Raw genomic sequence first — 23464 nt, 5'->3', positions numbered from 1 at the left:
CGGAAGACTCATGCTCAAATAAAATGATTCACATAAAATCGTGAAAAAGAGAAAACACAAAAATGTGTGACTGTTTCAACTACAATACATGTAGTATGTTTTTGCATTTTATCTGAATTAAATTAGTGGAAATCAAGTACTGAGACATACTGAGAAGTATGTGGGATAAAACAGCTGATTGGGTTTAACAATAAAATATCTTATATCTGCCTTCATTTTAGTTTTAACCAACTAATGAGTTTAATTGCACTGTGACAAACCAGAGAAATAATGTGAGTCAATGATGAAGTCTGTACTGGAGCAGAGATAGAAAGAAGAAATTATTGCCACCCAACCTGTTAATTATGGAACAGACATACTTTTACACAACATTCCTTAGACAGACAGTCACTGGACAAGACTGTTGTTATTTATTATTTACTCGTAGACATACTTCTGTATAGAAAAACATGACTTATTCATGCATTTAAGAACTTACAACCAAGTGCACACTCAAATACAACTGCAGCTTTCCTGTCTGATTCAACATAATGCTATATTTAGTTTACTGTACTGCATGTTTTGTGTGTTCAAAATGAGTTACGTTGTCCTGTAATAATCAGTAGTAGTTTAGGTAATCCTTGACTTTTACTTTCACTGTCCCTTCTCCATATTAGAAGGTAATGCCTTTGTATAACAGTACAATTTATATGCTCTTCTTTTAGGTGGAACACTCCTTTAATTATTTGGAGATCCAGGGAATTGTTTGCAACAAGCCAACGCAGGTAAAGAACCTTACACCAACATCAACACTGAGAGCATAGAATATAGTTCTACATTTTAGGCAATACACTTACTAAATTAGAAGAAAAGATGCATGTCTTTTTATGTATGGAGCTACAGCCTGGTGATTATCTTAGCCTAATCTAGTGTCAGGATTCAGTGTCTTGCTCAGGGATACTTCAGCAGCATTGATGCTTTCTCAAATGCGTACTCAAACTCAACTTTACCACTTTGAAAAGTGCCTGGAATCATGACAGATGCCATATTGGGAAGCAGAGAGACGGACACATCTGAAAAGATGTCAGGAAAACATGTTGAATGCCAGTATAATCTGTAACTCATTAACATATGGCACCAAAAAAAACATCTAGGCTGAGTTTCTATTGGCTTTCTGACCAAAGCTGGCAAGCTGTCAGTCAGCAGGATCTACAAAATATGATAATCCCTCACTAACCACACTGTTCCTGCAGCTGAACCTCTGTCCCACTCATCTCTTGAGATGTCAGTCCTCTTAATATCTTGACTCCTGCGCACCAGACAAGATTATGCTAATTCTGGCCTGTAGAAGAGGCTCACATCACTTTATATCAGCGTTTCCATAATTGTGGTGAATGCTGAAATGGTTAGCCCATCTTGGTTAATGTCATTACATTTTTACTTCACTTAACTTAAAGATGTGGGATATAGATGTAGTCGAGTGGGTAGATGGATGTGTTAGATTTATTTTTCTCGCTTAAATTATTCATCAATGGATTCAGTGGAGATACATGGAAGCAGGGAGACAGAAAAGTGCAATAAGAAATGAAGGGAAGAATGTCTACATATAAACAGATACTGGATTTATAATTAATCCTTCCACTGCCTGTAAACTATTCTCAAAAATACTATTCTTAAAAACCAGACAGAATAAGTAAAGATATGAAAACAGTCTAAACTAAATACACGTTCATACGAGTGTAGGTGAAGCCACTCGTGGTTAACAATGTGTGTGTCCATTTAGCTGTTCATAGAGTACGAGCGAGGCTCGTTCTCTCTGAAGCTGCCCTCCACAGAGGAGGTGAATGAGGTGGTGGCTCACATAGGAAACTGTCTGCTCAGGATATGTCCTGGTCTTCCACCAAGGTGAGTTTATTCCCAGCATGTGTGTTTGTGTGTAACATAACAATATATTGTGTGCACTCTTCACTGTCGATTTAAATTCATCAGTCACGTTCAATAATTTTAATCCGTCCTAATAACAATTCAGGTAATTTCACAGTCACAGTTTGCACACCACAGCCACACATACTGTATTTTACATTTCAAAAAAATCATATATCTGAATATGATTTAATGTATTGCAATACGGATGTGAATGTTATTTATTATGTTTTGTTGAGAACAGGAAGTGTGAATATAAATGAAGAAGTAAAACCTTTACATTTTATAACTTTGTGTTGTTAGTGGGACAAAGTCCTGAATTTGATCGAGAAGCTAGTGTTTGTAGTTTTGAGCTGCAGTCGACTTAATGCTGCTCATGTTCTTTTTTTACCGTTAGATATGAATTTGTGTGATCAGTTAAACTCAGTTTCAATTTAAATTACTGGATTACTCTGCAGGTACACAGCAACTCCCTGATTGTTTTCTTGGAAAATGTCCGTTGAAAAGCGATGCTTTGTAAATGTGGCTCAGGGTTGCTTTTAAAAGGAGTTTTGAAACCAGCGACAGCGTAGAAAAAGTAGTGCTAAATGTTGTCATGTGTCTTGTCCTCTCAGTAAAGTGATGAAGAAGCTCTGCATGGAGCCTCCAGACAGGCTGCCCTCTCTGCAGACTCTGTGGGAGAACAACAAGCCTGCTGAACCTGGACCCTGTGGTACGAACCTCTAACTTAACTCTAATTACTGTGTGTGCTTCTACAGCCTGTGATGTGTCTGTGTGTGCAAGGGGCTCAAGTCACAACACTGCTGCTGCTACTGTAGGAGATTTCTATGGTCTGAGCAACTGTGATTTCTCATTATATCAGTTCTTGCGTCAAATTTTGAATCTACATTGTATTTGCTACAGGTCTTTATTTTTCTCTCTCCTTCTATTGGATTGTCCCATTGTCTTTGTGCGTAGGTGGGTTTTCTCAGATGTACAGATGTGTTTGTGACTGGTTGGGGCTGCCTTACAGAGAAGAGGTGCAGTGGGTAAGGATTATTCACATATTTTTTTGTACAGTTGTAAAGCATTGACAGATTCTGGTTCAACTATTTTTTCAGTGCATGTTGACTGAAAACATAAAACTGAATAAAGTCCTTTGATAAACTGGATAGCCAAAAGACTACAGTAGCCTTTTCCCCATGTCTTCAATTCTTGAGATCTTTTTCAAGCTCTTGCTTCTTCTTGTCCTGATTTTCTATTTTGTCTACTCTGTGCAAGTGCATGTGTCTACAGTCAGTTTTAATTAAATGTTTCCTTTACAGGATGTCGACACCATCTATTTAACGCAAGACACCAGAGAGCTCAACCTGCAGGATTTCAGCCATCTGGAGAACAGGTGACTGCTGGCCAACACATCTAAATATTAACAAAGCACACCACCATAATGGAAAAAAAAAAAAATCAAGTTGTACACAGATGAAGACCATTTGTCACAAAACGAAGAAAGCCATTGTTGGTGCTATACAAAGTATTCTTGATGTAAATATGCTGAAGTTACCACCTTGTCTGAAGTGGTGCTGGTGAAGATAAATATTCAGTGGTCGCTCTGATTTTTTTCTCTCCTCCATGTGTTGTCCTCCTCAGGGATCTGGTAGCTATAATAGCAGTCCTGGAGTTTAACCAGTGGTTCACCAAGCTCTCGACCAAGGACTACAAACTGGTTAGTACCCCTCACATTTATTACATCTAACTAAAACTAATGCAGTTTAATGCAACTGATGTGCAAAGAACTTCTCTCATGACAGTTTAGTTTTTTTTTTTTTTTTAAACTGTTTTCAAGGGGTGTTGTTCCAGCTGTATGGATATTTCAGAGGCTGCAGTTTGCCGCTGTTGAGTTGTACTGTGTGATAGGGAGAAGGGTATTTTATCATCCCCATTTGTTTCAATGAAAGTAGACTGAATATATCAGAAGGAATAGATTTTTTACCTTTTTTCCCATCCAATCATCATTCTTCACTGTGCTGAATAAAAAGTATTTAGCATTAGATGTCTGCTACAAAATGGCCCGATTGAATCCTGTCCCAGCGTTAAGTAGTGAGAGAAGTCACTGTGAGTTTCCTCTCTCTTACTTTCACTTGTGTAATGCTGCTTTTCACTTCTGTGCTCCACTATTACAGCTCTGGTGCACTGGTTTCTGCTTTGTCTGCTATGATATTTGTTGGTCTTTTGAGGTGAGGGCTTAGGGTGTGCCCGTTCGTCCATCTGTCAAATCCTAAACTCAATGCTTAAAAGAAAAGAAAAAATGCATTCAGAGTTGAATGAGAGCGTTATCATGCGATAATACTTTAATCCTATTTCTGATGAAGAGCAGAAGACTGGATTTTATTACTCTGTTATGGCAGTTAATAACTAATTAAAGGTCAACATTTATAACTTTACAGTTGTTGCATCACTGGTCTGTCTACCTTTGGTTGGATGATGGATCTTATTACAAATTATTTGAACTCTACTTTTTTATGCTTATCGTTCTCATATCTGCATTATTCCTGTCTCTTTCTGTATTGCATAGTTCCGTGCGCAGTTCCCTTCCCTATCAGAATTTACTATACTGCCGGCATATTTACTTCTACTTTTTCAAACTGTATATATGTGCCTGTACCGAATATTTACCCCTTTGTTTCCTCCATCTCCCCCTCCTGTCTGTTGACTGAGGATCAGTCCAATGTTCCTGTTTGATAAGACTTCTAATCCAAACGAGACAAAGGGGCTCAATGTCTCAGGCTGTTGCCCCCCTGCAGCACTCTATTACCAGCTCTGAGTGTCAGAGCTTCACTCAGTCTCACCAATTACCCCACGCAGCTTCCTCAGTCCAAACAATTACCTCACGCCTCCGTCACAGACCATTCCTTTTGTATTGAATTTTAAAACCCGGTCCCTCACCATGCCATGGGCAGATTTAGGCGCAAATGATCACACAGGCACATGTGCAGCAGAACGTGGGTCCTTTCTATTCTAGATTAGTGTGTGTTATAATGGACCCTAAGGCGTGTGTGTTAGCATTGTTTGTGTGTGTTACCTGAATGTGTTTTTGCAATGTTAGCCATAGATACCACTTCCTGTGTTTGGACAGTTTGAGTTTTATTTTGTGGGTCTGAAAGGTCATTGTTATCCTAAATTGCAACCCAGTCTCCTTTGGGTGTTTTTAATGAAATATATAAATGTATTTCCCCCCTCTTTTCCTAAGTACGCATGTTTATACAGTGATAAAGGAGAAGTTGGAAGCTGAAACGAGAGATGTGACCTGGAGCAGGAGTTTGAATCCTGTGCCAATGGAAACAATATTCCTCTGATAGAGGAATGAGGGAGAGGAACAGGGAGTGAAAGACAGAAAGTGATGACAGCGAGTGGAGCTGTGAGACAGAAACGTATGAGGTCAGTGGAGAGGTCAGAGAAAGGCAACGCCAGATGAAAAAGGAAATGAGCCAGAGGGTATCAGGAATGAGAAATCTGATTTTAACAATTAAGCCAGAAACAGAGATCAACACGAGAGGAACTTGACATTTCAATCCTGGGAAACAAGTCAGACGTAAGCCCAGTCGACACAAAAGTTCAACTCAAGGGCAACACAGCCTGAACTATAGTTTTTGCTGCTGAAGCACAGTGTTACATTACGGGTATCTAAGAAGAAACACTCTGTGGATCACAAAGCAGAAAGAAGAAGTAAAAGTTCGAAACCTTACATTTGCAGTCTAACCATCTCTATAAAATAGATAAGGAATCTTTCAGTGTAGCCGACTGGATGATTTAACACCTCCTCCCCCACACACACACACACACACACACACACACACACACACACACAAACAGCAGGCTATCAGAGCGAGGGATTATACTGCTCGTCCTCAGTTCAATCAGGCTGTTTGTCTTGCGGTCTAATCAAGCTGCTGAGCCAAAAATGAGAGAGGAGGAGCGGACAGCAGCGATAAGAGGACCAGCAGCAGCTCTGATTACCTCATAATCGCACAGCATGTGTGTGAGCTCTTACATGTGTGAGAGCATGTGATGTTTTTGCCGGATGTCGGGTCAGAGCAGCACAGCATGACAAGGCTGTTATTTAATCAGTGGTAAATGGTACAATACACATGCTGACAGTGTCACTGTGCTGTCCCCGACAGTGTTACAGTGACAATACTGACTTCTTTGTGCTCTCCTCTGCTACGCTACGTCTTCCATCTCCCCTCTTTTTCCTCTATTTCATCCCTCACTACCCTCCTATCTCCTTTCTCTGTATTATGTGCCATCCCTCGCTGCTCCCCATCCCTTTCATTCCTCTTTTTTTTAATACTCATAGTTTCGCGCAGTAAACATGTGAACAACAGCCCCTTTCGTCTGTGTTTTTTCTGTCATTGTCTCTTTCTGTTTCCATTATCCCTCTCTCCTTTACTCCCCGTCTCTCTCCTGGACAATGCCGCTACTGTTTTGGCCACACTGAGGCTGCTGGCTAACAGAATCAGCCCCTTATAGCAATCATGTCAATTATCAAGAATACCAACGACACAATGGTCCAGTAAAATGGAAACTGTTTGTGTTATGAGTCAGTGCTGATAATTGCAGCAACACAAACTGACGTGTAGTGTATATTGTACATGTCTTGAGTGCGAGGCAGCACACAGTGATCTGGGTCAGTGAACATCTAGGTAGGGCATGGACATTCAACTGTTGAATTTTTAATTTTGTCTAAATATGAGTGCTTTCGCTCCCTCGGCTACGTCTCCCGTGACTTTCAGACCACAGAAGCAAGAGAACTTTCTCCCTCCTCAGTGTCCAAAGTCTGCGCTCCCCAGTCTTTCCTGGTCACGCATAAATGGTCTTTAAGTGGAAGACATAGAATTCACTTGTACGCTGCATTTTTATGTTCTACAGCGCAGCTTAATTAGCATAAATGAACAGCACTTGGGGGAATCAAACCAAAAGTAGTGTTATTCCTGCACCCTTGAAAGTTTCGGTTTCAGTTTTACTGTTGTAGATAAAAGTGCATTTTAAGCCTCGGAGCTGGTTCAGTTAATTAGTATATTTTTTAAAGCCTTTGATTAAGAATGGTGAAGAAAAGCACTTTCTTTAATCAGTGAGAAAATACCTATACGGAACAGCTTTGAAGGTGACTATTAATACATAACATGATATTTCTTTCTTAGGTTTTATAACACTTGTGAATTCAGCGACATTACTATATGTTTTTCTGTCTTGTTAATATTATACGACCACTACATCTGTGTGTCTTCAGTCTGCAGATGTGTGTGAGCAGATCCTTCGGGTGGTGTCTCGATCCAGTCGACTAGAAGAGTTGGTTCTGGACAACGCAGGACTCAAAACGTAAGCTAACTTTTAAAGAGGCACTCCAGCAGTTTCACATGTCAAAGCCAATTAACTCGTAGTGAGGACTGATGCTACAACGGCTCTTCAAGTCTGTGAAAATGACTCGAGTGTAATCTCAGCTTGTGCTTGGAGGCTAGGTAATAATTAAATTGATCAAATCAAATTATAAAGGTCAAATTTTTGAGGCAACTTTCAGAGTGCGAAAGCTTAATTTTTAGCTTTAAGGCGACACATTTTTAACAAATTACATTCAGTGCTGGGGATGTGAAGTTTGAAAGATGTTTGCATTTCCCAACCAGGAGGGGTCTAACAGAAGATGCTATCTTGCATTATGAGAAGCATAGGAGCCATTTATTTTGGAGCTCGACCCATAGTGACAACTAAAAGTTGAATATAGTTGTAACATTATTTTTTAAAGTGTCTATCACAAATCCCCTAACTACATAGAGGTGGCAGATTTGTGATTTAGTGTAATTTAATTTTATACTGCAGATATCTTTGATAAAACCCTTTTTTTTATTCCATTTAATGAGTATCATTTCAGTAGAAAACTGTTCAGTGTGTATGCAGCCAAAGTAAATGTTGTACATTTACACAATATTTTGACTTTAAAACCAATGTTAAGGTGACCAATAATGCATGTACTGAGAACTGCAGCAATATTGCAGAGGGCTGTTGACTTTTGTCATACTTCTGGGTTCAGTTTCGATGCCCTAATCAGTGCTGCCACACTTTTTTTTATGCTGTTTCTGTGTATTCAGTTGTTTAAAAAGATTTTAGTTGAAGAACAGCTACCTTACTTTCCTGATGTAACATTTCAGTTTTGCTCCACTCAGCTCTGTTTTACCAGTATGGCATGAAAATGAATATTTATGCTCCTAAAGCCTTTTTGATGGGCTCTATGTGTGTTACACTGGTCATACACATAATAGATACAACCTTTCGCAACCTACAGTGATTTTGCCCAGAAGCTAGCAGCTGCCCTGGCCCACAACCCCAGCTCAGGACTCACCACCATCAATCTTGCCAACAACCCACTGGAGGACAGAGGTATGATGTTTGTCTCTATTCAGCTCGACTTTCTTTACAGCTACCAGATGGGTATAAATACTTAAAGATGATAAAGCAGTATAGTAGGATACTTTTCGGTCTTTTACATGCAGTCATATTTCCACAGTCCCCTTGCTATCAACAGTAATATGACCAAAATCAGACTCGGGAGACAGAACAGGTGGACAGTTAGAAGTTACATGCAAGCAGAGCAGAAGTCAAGCTTGAACTCTGCTTGTCAACTCCTGCAACATTCATTCATCATATATATTTCCTACAGCCTGCTACAGGTATATAGTATGATAATGCATAAAGATATAGAGCAATGAGTGCACCAGGTTTAATACGTTGTATTTAATGTGTATCCAGGGCACATTCATTTAAAATACATTTAATCAAATATTCAGTCAGTCGCATGTAAACATGCTACAGATTTCGGGGGCTCACTATAACCATGTAATATTTATCACAAAGATCTGTTGAATATGTTCTTGCTCTAACCAGAAATGTCTCAATAGACATACGTGTATATGTACATTAGTGGTGTCATTTACCACTACATACATTACTGATAACATACAGTAATACACCAAAAAAAAAAAAATAGAATTTTAGCTGCACTGGAGTTATTGTTTGAGAATTACGTATATTTTTAGCTGTTTTAATTTGATTATTTATATAGGCAACCGAATGTAGAATAAAGTCAGATTTGAAAGAAGAAGAAATATAGAAGTTGGGTGGTGACCTATACTGGTATATACCTATACGAAGGAAATATCTGTTTGGAATACAGGTGGAAGGTGCTTTTTCTTTTCTTTTCTTTTTTAATGAAAAAGTCCTTATAGTGATGCTGACTATGAATGAAACAAGCTCAACAACACCACGAAGCAGAAGTGACAGGAGGATAATGATGTCTGTTCTCCTGCTGCAGGTGTTTCCTCTCTGGGTGCTCAGTTTGCCAAACTTCGTATGGGGCTCAAACATTTAAACTTTTCCAAAACCTCACTATCGCCCAAAGGTATGTGCTGTCTTCACTCTGTGTTTGTGTGTATTTAGTCGCTGAAACAGTTGAATGAAAAGTAGGCAGATTTGCAGTTGTCTAATGAAGCTAATAGACTGATTAAGACGTGAAAAGAAACGCGAGTATTGGACTGGAATCATCTCGCTTCTCTGCTTGTGTCTTAATTTACTTCCTTGCCTACGAGCAGATGCAACTCATATCTTTCATTTCTCTGATCGCACCTACTGCTGGGATGCTAATGAGACTTTAATTATTGCACTATTAACGCACTGTGAGTGAGAGAAACAGACTCGTTATGTGAGTGTACAAAGGCAATCTGTAAACAGTATGCATGCTTTCATTTGCATAAACGCTGCTCTCTCGACCACTTTCCTTCAGACACTGGAGGCAGACATGTCTGACATGATGGAACAGTACTTCTGGCCTTTAACAAAATGCTGTGAAGAGGCCGATTGTGTAAAAGCTATTCTGCACAAAACTGCAGAGGATTTATAGTCTTGTCATATTTTCTAGACTGAATGTGTTGTCAACAATTACTAGCAGGTTAAATCTCTTGTTGGTTCTCATCCAAATTAAACTCTCCAGGCCCAGGCACCATCTGTTGGGAGTCACTGTAAACATGCTCTGCTCTCAGGCAATCAATAAAGCACTATCATATTTCATGGTGTCGGGTTAGTCAGGGCTTGTGCTGCTTAAACTGAGCCCTGCTCGTCTCGCTAAAGGGTTGCTGTAAGTTGTAATTCAGCACGTCGCTGATTTGATCTCCCGCATTTCCAGTTCGTTTCCCACATTTTTCCTTCATCGCATTCTTTTCCATCTGTCCAGCTTGATAAAATCAGTCACTTGACAGTCATGCTGTGATTTGCAGGCAGTCAGGACTTCACAGTGTCAAAGCGTCAGCTCAGTGTGTCAGCCATGTGATAGACACACGTGGTTGTACGCACAGCATGTCAACATCACGCATACATAATGTGCCACACAAAGCCATGCACGAAAAGACACACACACATTCATTTTCTCTCAAACGCACTGATCATTTTAAGTATTGGAAGACTTTATGAGGCTGTTTAGAGCCTGATATTGTCATTCCTTTATTCTAATTATTTGTATCTGCATTGTATGACGGAAAAGGGATACTCAATATGGTGTGACACTTTGAAATAGCATTGCATTACATATACAAAACTACGAGGATGCCTTCTCTCTTTTACTTTCCATGCCTTCAATCTACATTCTGCTCCTGTTCTTTCCTGTCTTCACTCGCTACTCATTTCCTCTGCCATTTCCTTAAATGTGCTGTCAAAACATCAAGTGGAGATTTGAGGGTTTTGATAATGCTGACAATGCGTGCGCGTGTGTGTGCGTGTGTGTGTTTTAGGGGTGAATAGCCTTTGCCAGTCACTGAGTGCCAACCCGTCCATCCCCAGCAGCCTCGTCCATCTGGACCTCTCAGGGAACATGCTCCGAGGAGACGACATGCAGGTACATACACACTGTAGCTGCATGACAATGATTGCACACTTCACGGCAAAAAACACATCTTGTTGATTTTTCAAGGGAAAAGAAGTAAATAAATAAATGTTTCTCAAATTAATTCAAATACAAATGAACAGTGCATTAAGGCTCGTTTGCTGTCTGCAGAGGATTTATTTAAGTCTGTTCACTCATCACACATACAGCTCTACAACACAAGACACAAACTCACAAGCTCCGTCTCAGAGCTGATATCAGCGACTCTTATCTGATTAAAGCAGTACTATGGGGGCTTTTTCAGATCAATTCGAATCAGTTATCTTGCCACTCCACTGGAAAGCATTGTGTCGGGAAGTTCAAGATCTGTTCAGAGCACAGATACAAGCAGACACGAACCCATCAATGTGTTGTGTTATATCTATGGCTTCACACATATACACACTATTTATCATTTGTTGCTGCAGTGACAGTAAGTATGATTGGTTTGAAGGAATAGTTGCACATTTTAAACACTTATTTGTGTTCTTGGTGAGAGTCAGATGAGGAGATTGCCATCATTTTGATGCCTGTGCAGGAACTATGAAGCGAGCACAAGTTGCAGGTTAGTTTAGCTTAGTACAGCTCGCAAAGTTCCCTAATAAACAGGATCCATTGGTTGCATGGCAAAGAGACTCCAGGAAGTTGCAGAGGAAATAGTAAAGCCTCTATAACATGTTACACTTTGGTTTTTGTACAGATTAAAGAAACAAATTAAGCATGTTCGCGAACTTTACAAGTGATGGTAGAGGGCCTGTGTTAGCTAGACTAGCTGTCAAGAAAGCAAATTAATTTACTTCCCAAAGTGTAAATGAGTTTTTCCTTTCATTTGCAGTCAGTAAGAAAACAGTTACTCTTATCTATTTCCAAGTTAGCTGGATTTCTAAACGGAAATAAATGCGTTCCCTTGTTTATCCACTATGCTGAGTTTGCCTGTTTGGAATGTGAATGAGCGCGTATTTTCCACGCAAGGAAAATAATATTTAATTTAGCTTTAAAATGATGTAGATCTGATCAGTTTGTTTGAAAGACAGGACAGGATTGTGACGATGCTTTAAGATCAGCCTCCAACAACAGACTGTCAGATGTGGTTAAGTATTTTTTTCTCCATTGTAACACTACCGTGTTTTTGATGCCTTCTGTTTCTAGCATTTCTACCACTTTCTCGGTCAACCTAACAGCCTGGCAACCCTCGACCTCTCCAACACCGACTGCTCATTGGACCAGGTGAGTCCCTCCAACTGATATGACGTCCAGCCTGATGCAGCTAAACTAAAAACAAAAACAAAAATCATCACATTACTGTTGTATGATAAGGGATTACACATCTTTAATTATAAAGACACCACAAAAGATTATTACTTTCTGTAAACATGCAATTAGAGCTGTACCTGATTGTGCAGCATTATAAGATGAAGTGCTGGCCGTTAATATCTGTGTTGCACGCAATGTTATCCAATTTTGCTCACCCACTCAATCTGTGTTGCTGTCGACTGCTTGTGAATACTGTATGTGATGTATTGATGTGGGTCTGAGAGCCAAACACAGCCGATTGATTAGTTTGAGATGTAGCCAACTGTCAGCCGGTCACTGAGGATACTGATTAGCTTCGAAATCATATCCTTTCTCTCTCACATGCAACCACATATAAATACATTTACACATTTCTAAATACACAGCAGGGTTGGAAGTTGGACAACGGATATTTTAAGCCCAAAATAAAGATTCAAAGTATAAAAGAAATCAGCAAAAGTGCCAGTGCTTCAGACATCTCACATCGTTATAATGTTAAGGAGACATATTATGCGTGTTACAGGTTTGCTCGGCTCTGCTGCGAGGCTCGGTCCAACACCTCTCCGTTCTCAATGTGTCAAAGAGTGTCTTCCCTCACAGGTAAAAAGGTGTCTCGGCATTACAAACAAAAGAGTGCATTTGTTTACATTGGAACAACTCCACATGCCACAATTGAAGACATCTAATCTGTGTGACATCGGACCATCAGGGGAATTTGCAGTAATAATTTGCTTAACAGTAACAAAATTGCGAAAGTTGCATTTAAAAATAAATTCTAGAAATGACAGCACTGGTCACCTGATTGGTCTAACAGCTCAGTCTAAATCCTCATCGTGCTGTATGTAGGCAGTCAACTGAGTTAGGTGTAATTTTTGTAAAGAATACATATTGTGTTTTTTTTATATTAAGAGACGAATATAGCAAATACATTTTAAAAACAATGAGCAGTTATGCATCTTTAAGTATGGTTTAGAGGTGTTGATTTGTTTGCACCAAGGTTAAAAAATGTGGGAAATCAAAACATGAAATGACCAGTCTAGTTATTTATAACTGCATCTTTTTGTAAAATCAGTACCTAAAGGCAGAATGTCTTAACAAGAAATAGGTCTGTAGTATCCTGTGCATTTGAATCCAGTATGTGCTTGCTGGAAGGCTTTGACCTGGTGGAGCCTCTTATTGTACGTGTACAGTATGTTCTCATTACAGCTGCCCACTGAGGCTTATCTGTGGTTATCCTCTCTACCTTAATATTCCTGTCTACATCAGAGTTTATTTTTGCCAAACAATCTGTCTGTATGTTGGTGTGTGACACCTGCTGGTGACCAGCAGTCATTACATTGCGTTTCCAGTGAATTTAAATAGCATGGCTTTGTTGTGTGTATGCAGATCTTGTGCGTAACAGATGGGTGAGGGGTGGGGTTTTCTCCCCATCATTATCTCTCTCTCTGTGTCCAGTGTGTCTCGAGGGACTTGAGCAATTCACCAGGGAAAAGGGGAGCATAGAGTTGGGGGTGGTGGGTAGTGGAGGTAGATGAGTACATTCAGGTGAGAGAGACAGAGAGAGGAGGAGAAAACATGGGTGTAGTCAATGTAGAAGGACAGAAAGGCAGTGGGGGCTAGTGGAGAGTGAGAAAGAGGTGAGCAATTGAGTGCACATAAGTGTTACAGTATAAAAGTGACATAATATCTGGGACTTAGAATGATTCTCCTTTTATAAACCCCTCCTGTATTACCTGATTTGTGGAGCCAGAAGAGTTAAACAATAGATAAAACATGAAGTGGGTCAGGGGCTTTTAACAGATGACAAGAGTAGTAAAATGTTAATGTCAGGTCTCCTGCATCATTGAGCATTCTGGAGGGATCAGATCAAAAGAAAGTTGTCTGAAAAGTTGGTGACATCATCTGTGAATAGTGGCATTATTTTTATTCCTGTTCTCTTTCTGTTTCCGTAGGAAAGGCAAAGAGGTGCCTCCCTCATTTAAGCATTTCTTCAGCAGTGCCGCGTCTCTGAGCTCCATCAACGTGTCGGGAACCAAGCTGCCGCCAGAGGCTCTCAAGTGAGTCGACGCTTCATTCACATTTCAGGCTCTATTTTAATGATCTAAGCGCACAATCTAATTCACATGGCATAGGTGCATTTAGGGCTTTCAAAATCCACTTTTTCTAGTTCAATGGCTGATAATGTGATTGCAAAGTAAAGCGCATGGTTGAAAGGGGTGTTAGTGTTTTCAGCGTAACATAAAATAAACCAATCAGAATGTCATCTCCCATCGCCTATTATAGCCAGGTGTGCTTGCACCTTGAGGGATTGCTATTTTAACAGCAGATTTTCCAAGCAGTAGAAAAGAGCACCCCTTGCATGTTTGTGAGCTGCTGCGCATCCCTGAGAGTATGTGGGCACATAATACTCTCTTAATAATAATGCACCCTCAAAATAACAGTAAAATACTGCACCATTGACTTAAGAACAGTTTTTCATTGGTCAATCAAACAATCACGTTTCACTGCCTCAAGATAGCCTTACACCAACAATGCGCCTGACCACACCTCATTTGTAGACCATGGGTGCTCAGATGGGTGGAGGAACAATTGCTATTTGTAAGACAGAGTCCTTGACTTTGAAAATTATTTGATTCTTTAATGTATTAACTATTAATTGCATATCCTGCTAATGCTGTAGAGCACTCCTGCTCGGCTTGGCCAGTAACCTTAACCTGAAGGATGTGTCTCTGGACCTCAGCTGCTGTGAGGTAAGACCCACAGAGACACAATGCACTTTCACTCCAAATCTGGATCACAATATTTCACATTTTTCAGTGCACTGTGTGCAAGGCAAGCAGAGATCTGGGAGCTATTCACACCATGTTCAAAATGAAAATGAATACTAAATGATGTGGATATTTGATATGTTGAAGCCCCTAACGTTTATTAAATATTGATAAATCACATTAGCAAATAACTACGTTGGCTGATGAGATTAAGCACAATGCTGCAAAATACAGTGCAAGCTGTCTTGAGTGAGTCAAAGTATTGCAACCAGTGGCTTTAAGGGGACATTAGCTTTGTTTCCTTGATTGTTCTCCTTTATTCTCCCGGTTTCTGGCAGTAGAAGTATTTGTCTAAGTGCCCTTGTCAGCTAAAGTCTGGTGAGTGTGGTTTTTAATAGGTTGGAGGCAATACTCATCCAATTGCATCAGATTTTTAGGACCCACTCCAAAATTATTTGACAGGCCAGTGACACTGCAAAGAAGCTGCATAATGGAGTACTTGGCAGACAGCAGGTGATGAACGGAGAGAGGGAAGGGGGAAGTGGGGGTTTGGGGGAGGGTTTTGTGTTGTTCAGTTTCCCTCTCTAATTGTTTCATCACATCTCTCACCCACATGTGCACACACCAGCTCCTCGCCTTCATCCACCCCCTTCTTTCAATAGCAGAAAGAGAGCTTGCTGGAAATTCAACGTGATTGCTAAAGATAACTCATGAATACAAATTACACAGGAAACCCAATTCCAGATTCCCATAGAAATCTTCCCAAAATGAGGCTTCGAGGGAAATGATGCGATCCGTCCCTTTTTCGAAGCCTTAATGAACCGTTTGGTGGAGGCGGCCAGAAACTGTTCTCCGAGTTGGCTGACTGCATGCAAAATAACGACTCGCTTTGACTCCCTGTTGAGTGTGTTGTGCGCACAAATGTGTCTTTGAAGAGTGTGCATTGGAATAGAAGTAGGATCATTAAGCATCTGTGTGCATTTTGTTGTTGGTAATTGTTGGCTTGGCTTTGACATGCTGTTCTCTTCCCCTAATGCCTCCTTAAGCTTGGCCATTGTGTAAGTACCAATGTGCTCCCTCCTAATAACTAACATTTTCCTTTTTATTTGCACGTCTGTTGTGGCAGATACATTATTTTCCTGCTGATCATTCTCTGTGGTTTTTTTTTTTGCCATCAACATTTCACACATAATGAAAAACTGCAGTAATAATAATTTGTAGTCATCTTAGAAGCTGAATGCATGTTTCATTGAGAGAATCCGACAGATGTTTTTGTTTTAGATCACCTGTCTTCACACAGGTTTAAACTATAAATATCAGTGTTGAATTTGTGCAATATTTGCTCAGTGCAATCCTTTGTGGAAGAACTGTGACACTTTATGTTCCAGTTGTATAGTTAGAGTGCAGGATTTTCTTTTTCCAGCAGTAGTGCAGCGGGAAATTGAGCTTAACATCTGAAGTTTAATCTCCTGTCTTTCCAGCTGCGGTCGGGAGGATCCCAGATCCTTGAAGGTTGTATCGCTGAGATCCCAAACATCTCCAGCCTCGATATCTCTGATAATGGTGAGACGGCAGTTCCCACACATTTTGCATTCTACATTTATTAAACTAAAAGCTACTACTAAATCTCGTATTCCTCTTCTTTCAGGCCTGGACTCAGACCTGTCTACTCTGCTTGTTTGGTTAGCCAAGAACCGGTCCATCAGACACCTGTCTCTGGGCAAGAACTTCAACAACATCAAATCCAAGTAAGAAGGCAGGGAAGAAGATGGTGTTGAGCTCGTGTGTACAATATGAGACTAGGCTGAGGGAGACATTACAGGGTAGAACTGAATAGGGTTTGGTCATATAACTTGCCTGCCTCTGCCTCTCCCCTAAGAACTATTCATCCACTGCTTATTTAGTATTAGTACATTGTGAAGGTGTTATTTAAGGTGTTTTGGTTGAAATGTAATTTACTAATAAGTTCCTAGATAAAAGAAAAGCATAATTTTTATCATGTACCTAAGCTTCTCTTTCTGTCTTGCCTCTACTTGAAATAGAAACCTTGCTCCAGTGTTGGACAGCCTGGTTCACATGATTCAAGAGGAGGACTCGGTGAGTTTTTCAATTCCTTCTCTGTGTGTTTTTGTGAGGGACACTAGTCTATACAGAGATCATCTTCCAAACAGATGTCTCTGGGTCAAATACCTGTTTCAGCAGTGGCGAAAACAAATCACTGAATCTCCACCAGCTGACCTCTGAACTGTCCAGTAGAAGGGTGTGTAATTGGATTTCCCAAATCTAATCAATAAAGTATAACATTAAAATGCCTTACGGCCCAAGTATGTAGACTGAAATATCCTGTGACTTTTACTGCTGCTGATCAAAATCTCTATATCCAAGAATTCCCCAGAGATGATAGCTTAGCTTCTCCCCTTTTTTGTGTCCTTCAATCCATCTTACTCATTTTATCTCTCCCTCCATCATGGGAGCTAGAACAAATTTTGCCCTGGTACCTGCCCTTCTTTCTCTCCCACAGTGCTGGATGTGCTAGATTGATGATCCTATTGAACTGCTCTGTGCTGGATTGGTTTCTTGGTGCTTGTCGTCTGTGTCCATGTATGGGTGTGCGTGTCATTATGTGTATGAGATGGAGGCATGTGCATTTATGAGCTGGTTATCTGTTCTGTGCAGGTAGACGCTGGCGTACAAAGAAAGGAGTACAGGGGATTGGGGGGGGGGGTTGGTGTTGATGGACGGTTAGTGGAAAATATATAGGAAGAGGGTGAAGGTGGCAGGTTAAAGGGCATCCAGTAGGGATGTATGCAAAGGAATAAACAAACTGAGGAAGGGAGGGAACATGAATGAAGTTTGTTTGATCTCAGAGAAGGGCTTGATGATAAAAGAAGGTGTGCTTCATTGGCCCGGGGGGGTCAAATGTCTATATGTCTGTGTGGGAGAGTGTGTAACCAGTCTCTTGAGTATTTTATAACCAGAGCTGACAGATAAGTAAATGCTTGTGGAGATGGTATGTTTTTAAATTTGATCCCTTTCCTCTGTTGCCATGTGTAGCCAGGGAAAACACACATCACATACAGAGTGTGTGACACAGCTACACACACAGTTCTTGTGTTTGTGTGTTCTTGTCTGAGTCCAGGCAGTCAGACGTGGGGATGACTGCTGGCTGCCAGAAGATAAACAAACACAAGCTGTGCTCTGTGTTTCACTGGTGAGAAGGTATATATCTGCTTCAGTCGGGGAAGTTTGGAATTTACTGCCTCGAGTTAGATAAGAAGACTGATCTCACTCTGTGTCTGTATGCCAAACATAAAACTGTAGCCCGCAGCTGCTTAAATTAATTTAGTATGAAGACTAGAAACATTGGGAAATAGCTAGTTTCTGAACTTCATGTTTAGCGTACAACCATAAGAGTGGTGTCAATTTTTTCAAAAGCGTGTGTCTTTTCCAAAATGCTGAAATATTCTTTTAACAAATAGAAAATAAACCTCACAAAAAAAAAAAAATCCGGCAACTGAGAACTGTAGATGAAAAACATTAGTATAAATTTACTCAGAATTACATATATGGGTGCAGCCAGACCATCTTCCAGCACTGGCACAGTGGGCAGGAGAAAGGTCTGGCTATGTGAAACTGGGATTTAAGGGGCAAAACAGATGTACCCGCTGTACATTATTACTGTCGTGTCCAAAAAAGTTTAACCAGAGAATAAATAAATGAGTTGACAGACTCTGAAATGGGAGTCCAGATCATGGGAGTCTCCAGCTGTGGCATGCGTCGTAGAGCTGCTTAAATCTGGTGAGCAGTAGCAGTAATATCGAGTGAGTGTTTGGGGTTTGTGAACCCTCAGATCACTCTCACATTGCAAAGAAAGCCACTTCATCCAATGCTCATTTGTTTCACATTAACTTGTAGAGTTTTGAATAATAAAAGGGTTTTATGATTACCGCTATGTTTGCAAAATATTTAGTTTGATTTAAGAAAAAAAAACTCTGGATTTGTTATCCTGGTAAATTGTAGCCATTAAATGATTCTTAGCATTTGACAAACATGCAAATAGTTTTCATTGACTTTAAAAATCTTTCAAAACTTTTGTGATGGTGTCAGACTTGCTGTGACCTCTGACTGGGATGTCAAGCTGCATGCTCACAATTTCTTTCAGGCGCTGCCAAAGATCACAGGGTGGGTGAAGGGAGCATACAGAGTCTGAATTAATCCCAATAAACAGAAAACACAGACACCAAGTATCCACAGACAGTGAAGAAATTCAGGGGCAGGAAAAGATGCTGGCACTGCCAAAGGGAATAATAATGGTCTCAATGACATAATTTCCAAAAGCTTTTGTTAGTTGGCCGTGATTTCTAACAAGATCCAAGAAAGCTCCTTTTGAATAAACTGAATACACACAACAGGAGGGCTGAACATCAATTGTGACTGTTTGAATAGCCAGCAGGTGGTGACTGTCCTGCTTTCTTATAACACTGTCACAGTCAGTTATACAATGAATGCATTTCTGCTACAGCTCTCATAATATAAATCCTTTTTCAACCTCCCCCCCTCCCCCCTCCCTCCCCCAGCCCCTCACCTCTCTGTCTCTGGCAGACTCCAGACTCAAGACTGATCTGACCATCATTCTCAACGCACTTGGCAGCAACTCATCGCTCAGCAGGCTCGACATCAGCGGGAACGCCATGGGTGACATGGGAGCCAAGATGCTGGCCAAGGCGCTACAAATCAACTCCAAACTCAGGTGAGCATACAGTATGTTAAGGTGTAAGAGACCATGTCACATGACTATGTACAGTATACGTCAACAGTTTCTCTTATAAGGACATATTTAATAACATAGTGTCTTTTAAAATCAATTCATTCACTATGTATTCATATAGCAGTATCCTGCTACAGTATGTTTGTACAGGAGGAGTTAAGAGCTTAACATTTACATTGATAAACACCTACATTTGCTTGCAACACCCAACGTGTGTTATAAAAGATTTACTAAAAGATGATAAATGACTTATACATGGTAAATAGGGTAATAAAAGGATACCGATAACAAGAAACAATAAACAAATAGGCAAAAATAATGATAATGGAAAAGAAGTAAAGAAATACTACAGTTACATCTACATAAGATAGCTTATAGTGCATTATGTGGTCACAAAGTTTGCCAGTAGGTGGTTTAATACTACTGTCTTTGTCTACATGTAGTGAAGCCAATGCATATATGTACTTACTATTATTAACTATTACATGTTCTATAATGCCTCTTGATTGTCAGCAGATAGCAACAAAAATGTTGTAAACCATCTGGCTGAGTTAATCACTTCCTTTGCTTGTGTCATGTTTTGTGCAGGACTGTGATCTGGGATAAGAACAACACCAGCCCTCAGGGGCTCCAGGATGTAGCAGCTGCTCTGGAGAAGTAAGTAGCACTGCATGTACATTTAAGTTGATTATTGTCTGCTTGTATTTAACTTTTTCCAAATGATGTGTTGCAAACTTGTGAATGCAACATTGCACTTTCAAACTTTTGTTCTAACAGTATGCGCTGGTGTACTGAATGAATGCTGCTGAAAGGATGGATGTGCGGTTAGCTGTTGCAGCCCAGATGTCTTTTTGCTTTGTGCTGAGCAGGAGCAAACCTTGAGGTGTGTTTAGACAGGAAGGAGAGAGGATGGGAGGGAGGAAGGAAGACACAGAGGGGAGAGTGACAAAAGCAGGGAATATAACAAAGACACAGGAGCATGAGGATATATGCTGAGGAAGGGAAAGGAAGAGAGAGCATAACAGATTAAGAGAAAAAAAAAAAACACGAGTTGAGACTAAACAAATCAGATTTTTTTGTTGACTGTATCTTCTCACTGTGAATGTTTCTGTTCAATATTCTGCGTGAGTGAGAAGTGACACGAGCGTCTAACTAAATTTGCCTCTGGGACACATCTGCACATGCACCTCTCTCCCCTCTCTCATCTCCTGTCTCTGTTTATCATATTCTCCCAGCAGCACATCTCCTCATTTCCCCTCCGAGTCTCTGTACTGCATTATTGAAAGAACAATTTCTTTCTTTTTTCTTGCTTCTGATCTCCATTCTGTTCAGCAGAGCACTGTTGTGGGGTTTTTTGTCCCCTCAATTTCCTCTCTTCTCTTGTGTTCTGTATTCTTTAAAGATTTTTTTTTTCAGACGTTTAATACTGCAAAATAATGGACATTTTCAAGTGAACAGAGAAAGTGACAAAGGAGAAGTGTACAAGCTATCTAAGGGAGGTCGAAGGTAGTTTGTAGGAATTTCAGGGACTCGTCCATGGTCACAGTAGATCTGTCAACAGGTTCAAATAGCAGTCAAATCTTCACTGGTGAAAGAAGAACCATGTTTTCATGCTTCTCTGCAGGTGTGTTTCGTTGGGTATGAACAACAGTGAATCAGTTTAGCTTTGAGGTGGAAAACTATCAACGTATTTGAGTTGTAAATCTCCAATTGCCTCACAATGTGATCCGATTAAGATTCACCTCTCAAAGATTGGATTGCACGATGCTTCTCGATGGGGTTTAGAGGAGGAGAGTGTAAACCAGGTTACTGTCTGTAGCTACAATTAACATATGTCCCCTAAACACCTCACAGGCAGGTCTCCAGTAACTGCCCTGTACACCATGAAGACAGAAGTGCGGCCAAAACCTAGTTTGAAAAGAGTGAAATAAGGTGCTCTTGTGTAAGATTTACCAAAGATGTTACAGTGAGTTTATCTTACTGCTCAGGTGGATGAAGACTCGACCTCATGGACTCCATGTATGGGAAACACTGGCTATGATTTAGTGCAATTATCATCAATGCAGTATCTCCTCCACCTGCATCATGATGCATCGTAGAATCAATACATTTCCACACATCTATTGTATATATTCTTTCTTTTTCCATTTTTTTCTGCTTATACCTTCATTTCCTCCATAATAATGTGAATATAAATTATATGAAATGGTGCCAGTTCAATGCACAAAGGGACATGTTTATTTCTGTACTACACTGTGGTACAAAATTACAAACAAAACTGAACTGTTATCACATTGCATTACACTACACTGTGTGCGTCTTTAAATGCATCATTCTGCTTCATGTTTATTGAAATTCCCCCTCCTCTATCACACAAACTAACTGTGAAATAATGCCCTTTGGCTGTGTGTCTCCATTAGGAACTTCACCATTCGTTTCATGCCCATCCCCATCATCGATGCCTCCCAGGCTCTGAAGGCAAGCCCTGAGAAAACGGAGGATGCATTGCTAAAGGTATATCAAGTACTCCCTTCAGCTGCTTAAGCCGCCATCTGTCTTACAATAGTGTTGTATTATTTTTACAGTGTTGAAAACATACTGTGTGCAACAACATCATGAAACTCAAACTGAATCAGCAAATACTGTTTTAAGTTACAATCACTTTGGTTTGTTATCATGACATTAGCTTTGTGTTTCCTCCCCAGATTGAGAATTATTTGTACAGGAACCACGAAACCAGAAAATATCTACAGGAACAGGCGTATCGGCTTCAGCAGGGCATCGTAACCACAACCACACAGCAGGTGTGTATACAGATGGAGATGCAGTTATTATTGACTATACATGCACTGTAGTCTATTTTATTTTTGGTCAAAAATGAAGCTGTTGTTGGTTGTGAAATAGACTCTAAGAAACACAGTGTCCAGGAAAAATCATAACAATCGCACTAACTTTTTGAAAAGGTCAAGAGTGAGTCTTGAGACAACGTGGTTTCACAGCTGGATACTTTTTTTGTTCTCTATCTGTATAATGTGTTTCTCTCTTTTAAATTAATTTCTCTAATAGGGATTTTAGCTTTCTTTTTAAGAGTTGTACGATTTTCCTCGTTGCGCTGTCATTTCTCACCTGGCTATTTCTGTTAAATTGGGTTCCTATTCAATGTCGACAAAACTATTTTACAATGACCCAATTGAACATGTCCAGCCACTCTAGTTTTTATTGTTAAATCAGTTAGTTTTAATCCAAAATGTCAAAAAGATAGAGGGAAACTAAAAACCTCCTACTGAATATTTGACATGTCAAATGACACACACGGACATCCATGTCCTGTTGCTTTTGTCTTCCAGATGATTGACAGGATCTGTGTTAAGGTGCAGGACCACCTCAACTCTCTGAAGAACTCTGAGATGGACGCCATCTTGGAGGACGTCAGGTCAGCAGAGAACCTCATCAAAGATGCCAGGAACTCGAAAACGGTGAGGACAGACCCATCATACTTGGCTTTTGGTTATTTAAATTTAAATATTATGTGTACTATTTCATTTTGGAATAATGTCAATAATTTAGTGATGTAGTATTTTTATATATTATTATTATTATTATTTTATATATTCATATTGTCAATCCTTGTCATCCTCCCTGTGTGTTCCCAGCTACTTCCTAACCTCTACCACCTTGGATCAGCATCCAGAGAGGAGGTGAACAGTTCGTCAGTAGGTCCTATCCAGGAGAAACTGGAGTCCATGGCTGGGGAGGTGACGACTGTCATGGACCAAGAACTGCAGGTAGGGTTAT

General features: G+C 40.1%; 1 protein-coding gene across 2 annotated transcripts in view; it reads left to right on the top strand.

Moving 5' to 3' along the window:
• LOC138194444 (F-actin-uncapping protein LRRC16A-like) overlaps nucleotides 1-23464 on the top strand; it is a 65992-nt gene that overhangs the window by 30243 nt on the left and 12285 nt on the right. For both annotated transcript variants that reach the window (XM_069143186.1, XM_069143185.1), the window contains exons 4-26: nucleotides 705-764; nucleotides 1763-1884; nucleotides 2517-2614; nucleotides 2860-2930; nucleotides 3207-3280; nucleotides 3529-3604; nucleotides 7169-7257; nucleotides 8216-8310; nucleotides 9242-9328; nucleotides 10710-10813; nucleotides 11990-12067; nucleotides 12657-12733; nucleotides 14086-14190; nucleotides 14814-14883; nucleotides 16383-16464; nucleotides 16550-16649; nucleotides 16944-16998; nucleotides 19479-19651; nucleotides 20258-20326; nucleotides 22090-22183; nucleotides 22375-22473; nucleotides 23017-23145; nucleotides 23323-23454. In XM_069143186.1, the coding sequence (XP_068999287.1) occupies nucleotides 705-764; nucleotides 1763-1884; nucleotides 2517-2614; nucleotides 2860-2930; nucleotides 3207-3280; nucleotides 3529-3604; nucleotides 7169-7257; nucleotides 8216-8310; nucleotides 9242-9328; nucleotides 10710-10813; nucleotides 11990-12067; nucleotides 12657-12733; nucleotides 14086-14190; nucleotides 14814-14883; nucleotides 16383-16464; nucleotides 16550-16649; nucleotides 16944-16998; nucleotides 19479-19651; nucleotides 20258-20326; nucleotides 22090-22183; nucleotides 22375-22473; nucleotides 23017-23145; nucleotides 23323-23454 (2139 nt within the window). The remainder of the gene's footprint in view (nucleotides 1-704; nucleotides 765-1762; nucleotides 1885-2516; nucleotides 2615-2859; nucleotides 2931-3206; nucleotides 3281-3528; nucleotides 3605-7168; nucleotides 7258-8215; nucleotides 8311-9241; nucleotides 9329-10709; nucleotides 10814-11989; nucleotides 12068-12656; nucleotides 12734-14085; nucleotides 14191-14813; nucleotides 14884-16382; nucleotides 16465-16549; nucleotides 16650-16943; nucleotides 16999-19478; nucleotides 19652-20257; nucleotides 20327-22089; nucleotides 22184-22374; nucleotides 22474-23016; nucleotides 23146-23322; nucleotides 23455-23464) is intronic.

Source organism: Embiotoca jacksoni, unplaced genomic scaffold (assembly GCF_022577435.1).
Source record: "Embiotoca jacksoni isolate LCO1_2020_lvr unplaced genomic scaffold, fEmbJac1.0.p SCAF_11, whole genome shotgun sequence".
In the NCBI taxonomy this organism is placed as follows: domain Eukaryota; kingdom Metazoa; phylum Chordata; class Actinopteri; family Embiotocidae; genus Embiotoca; species Embiotoca jacksoni.
This window is presented reverse-complemented; position numbering and strand designations above follow the sequence as displayed.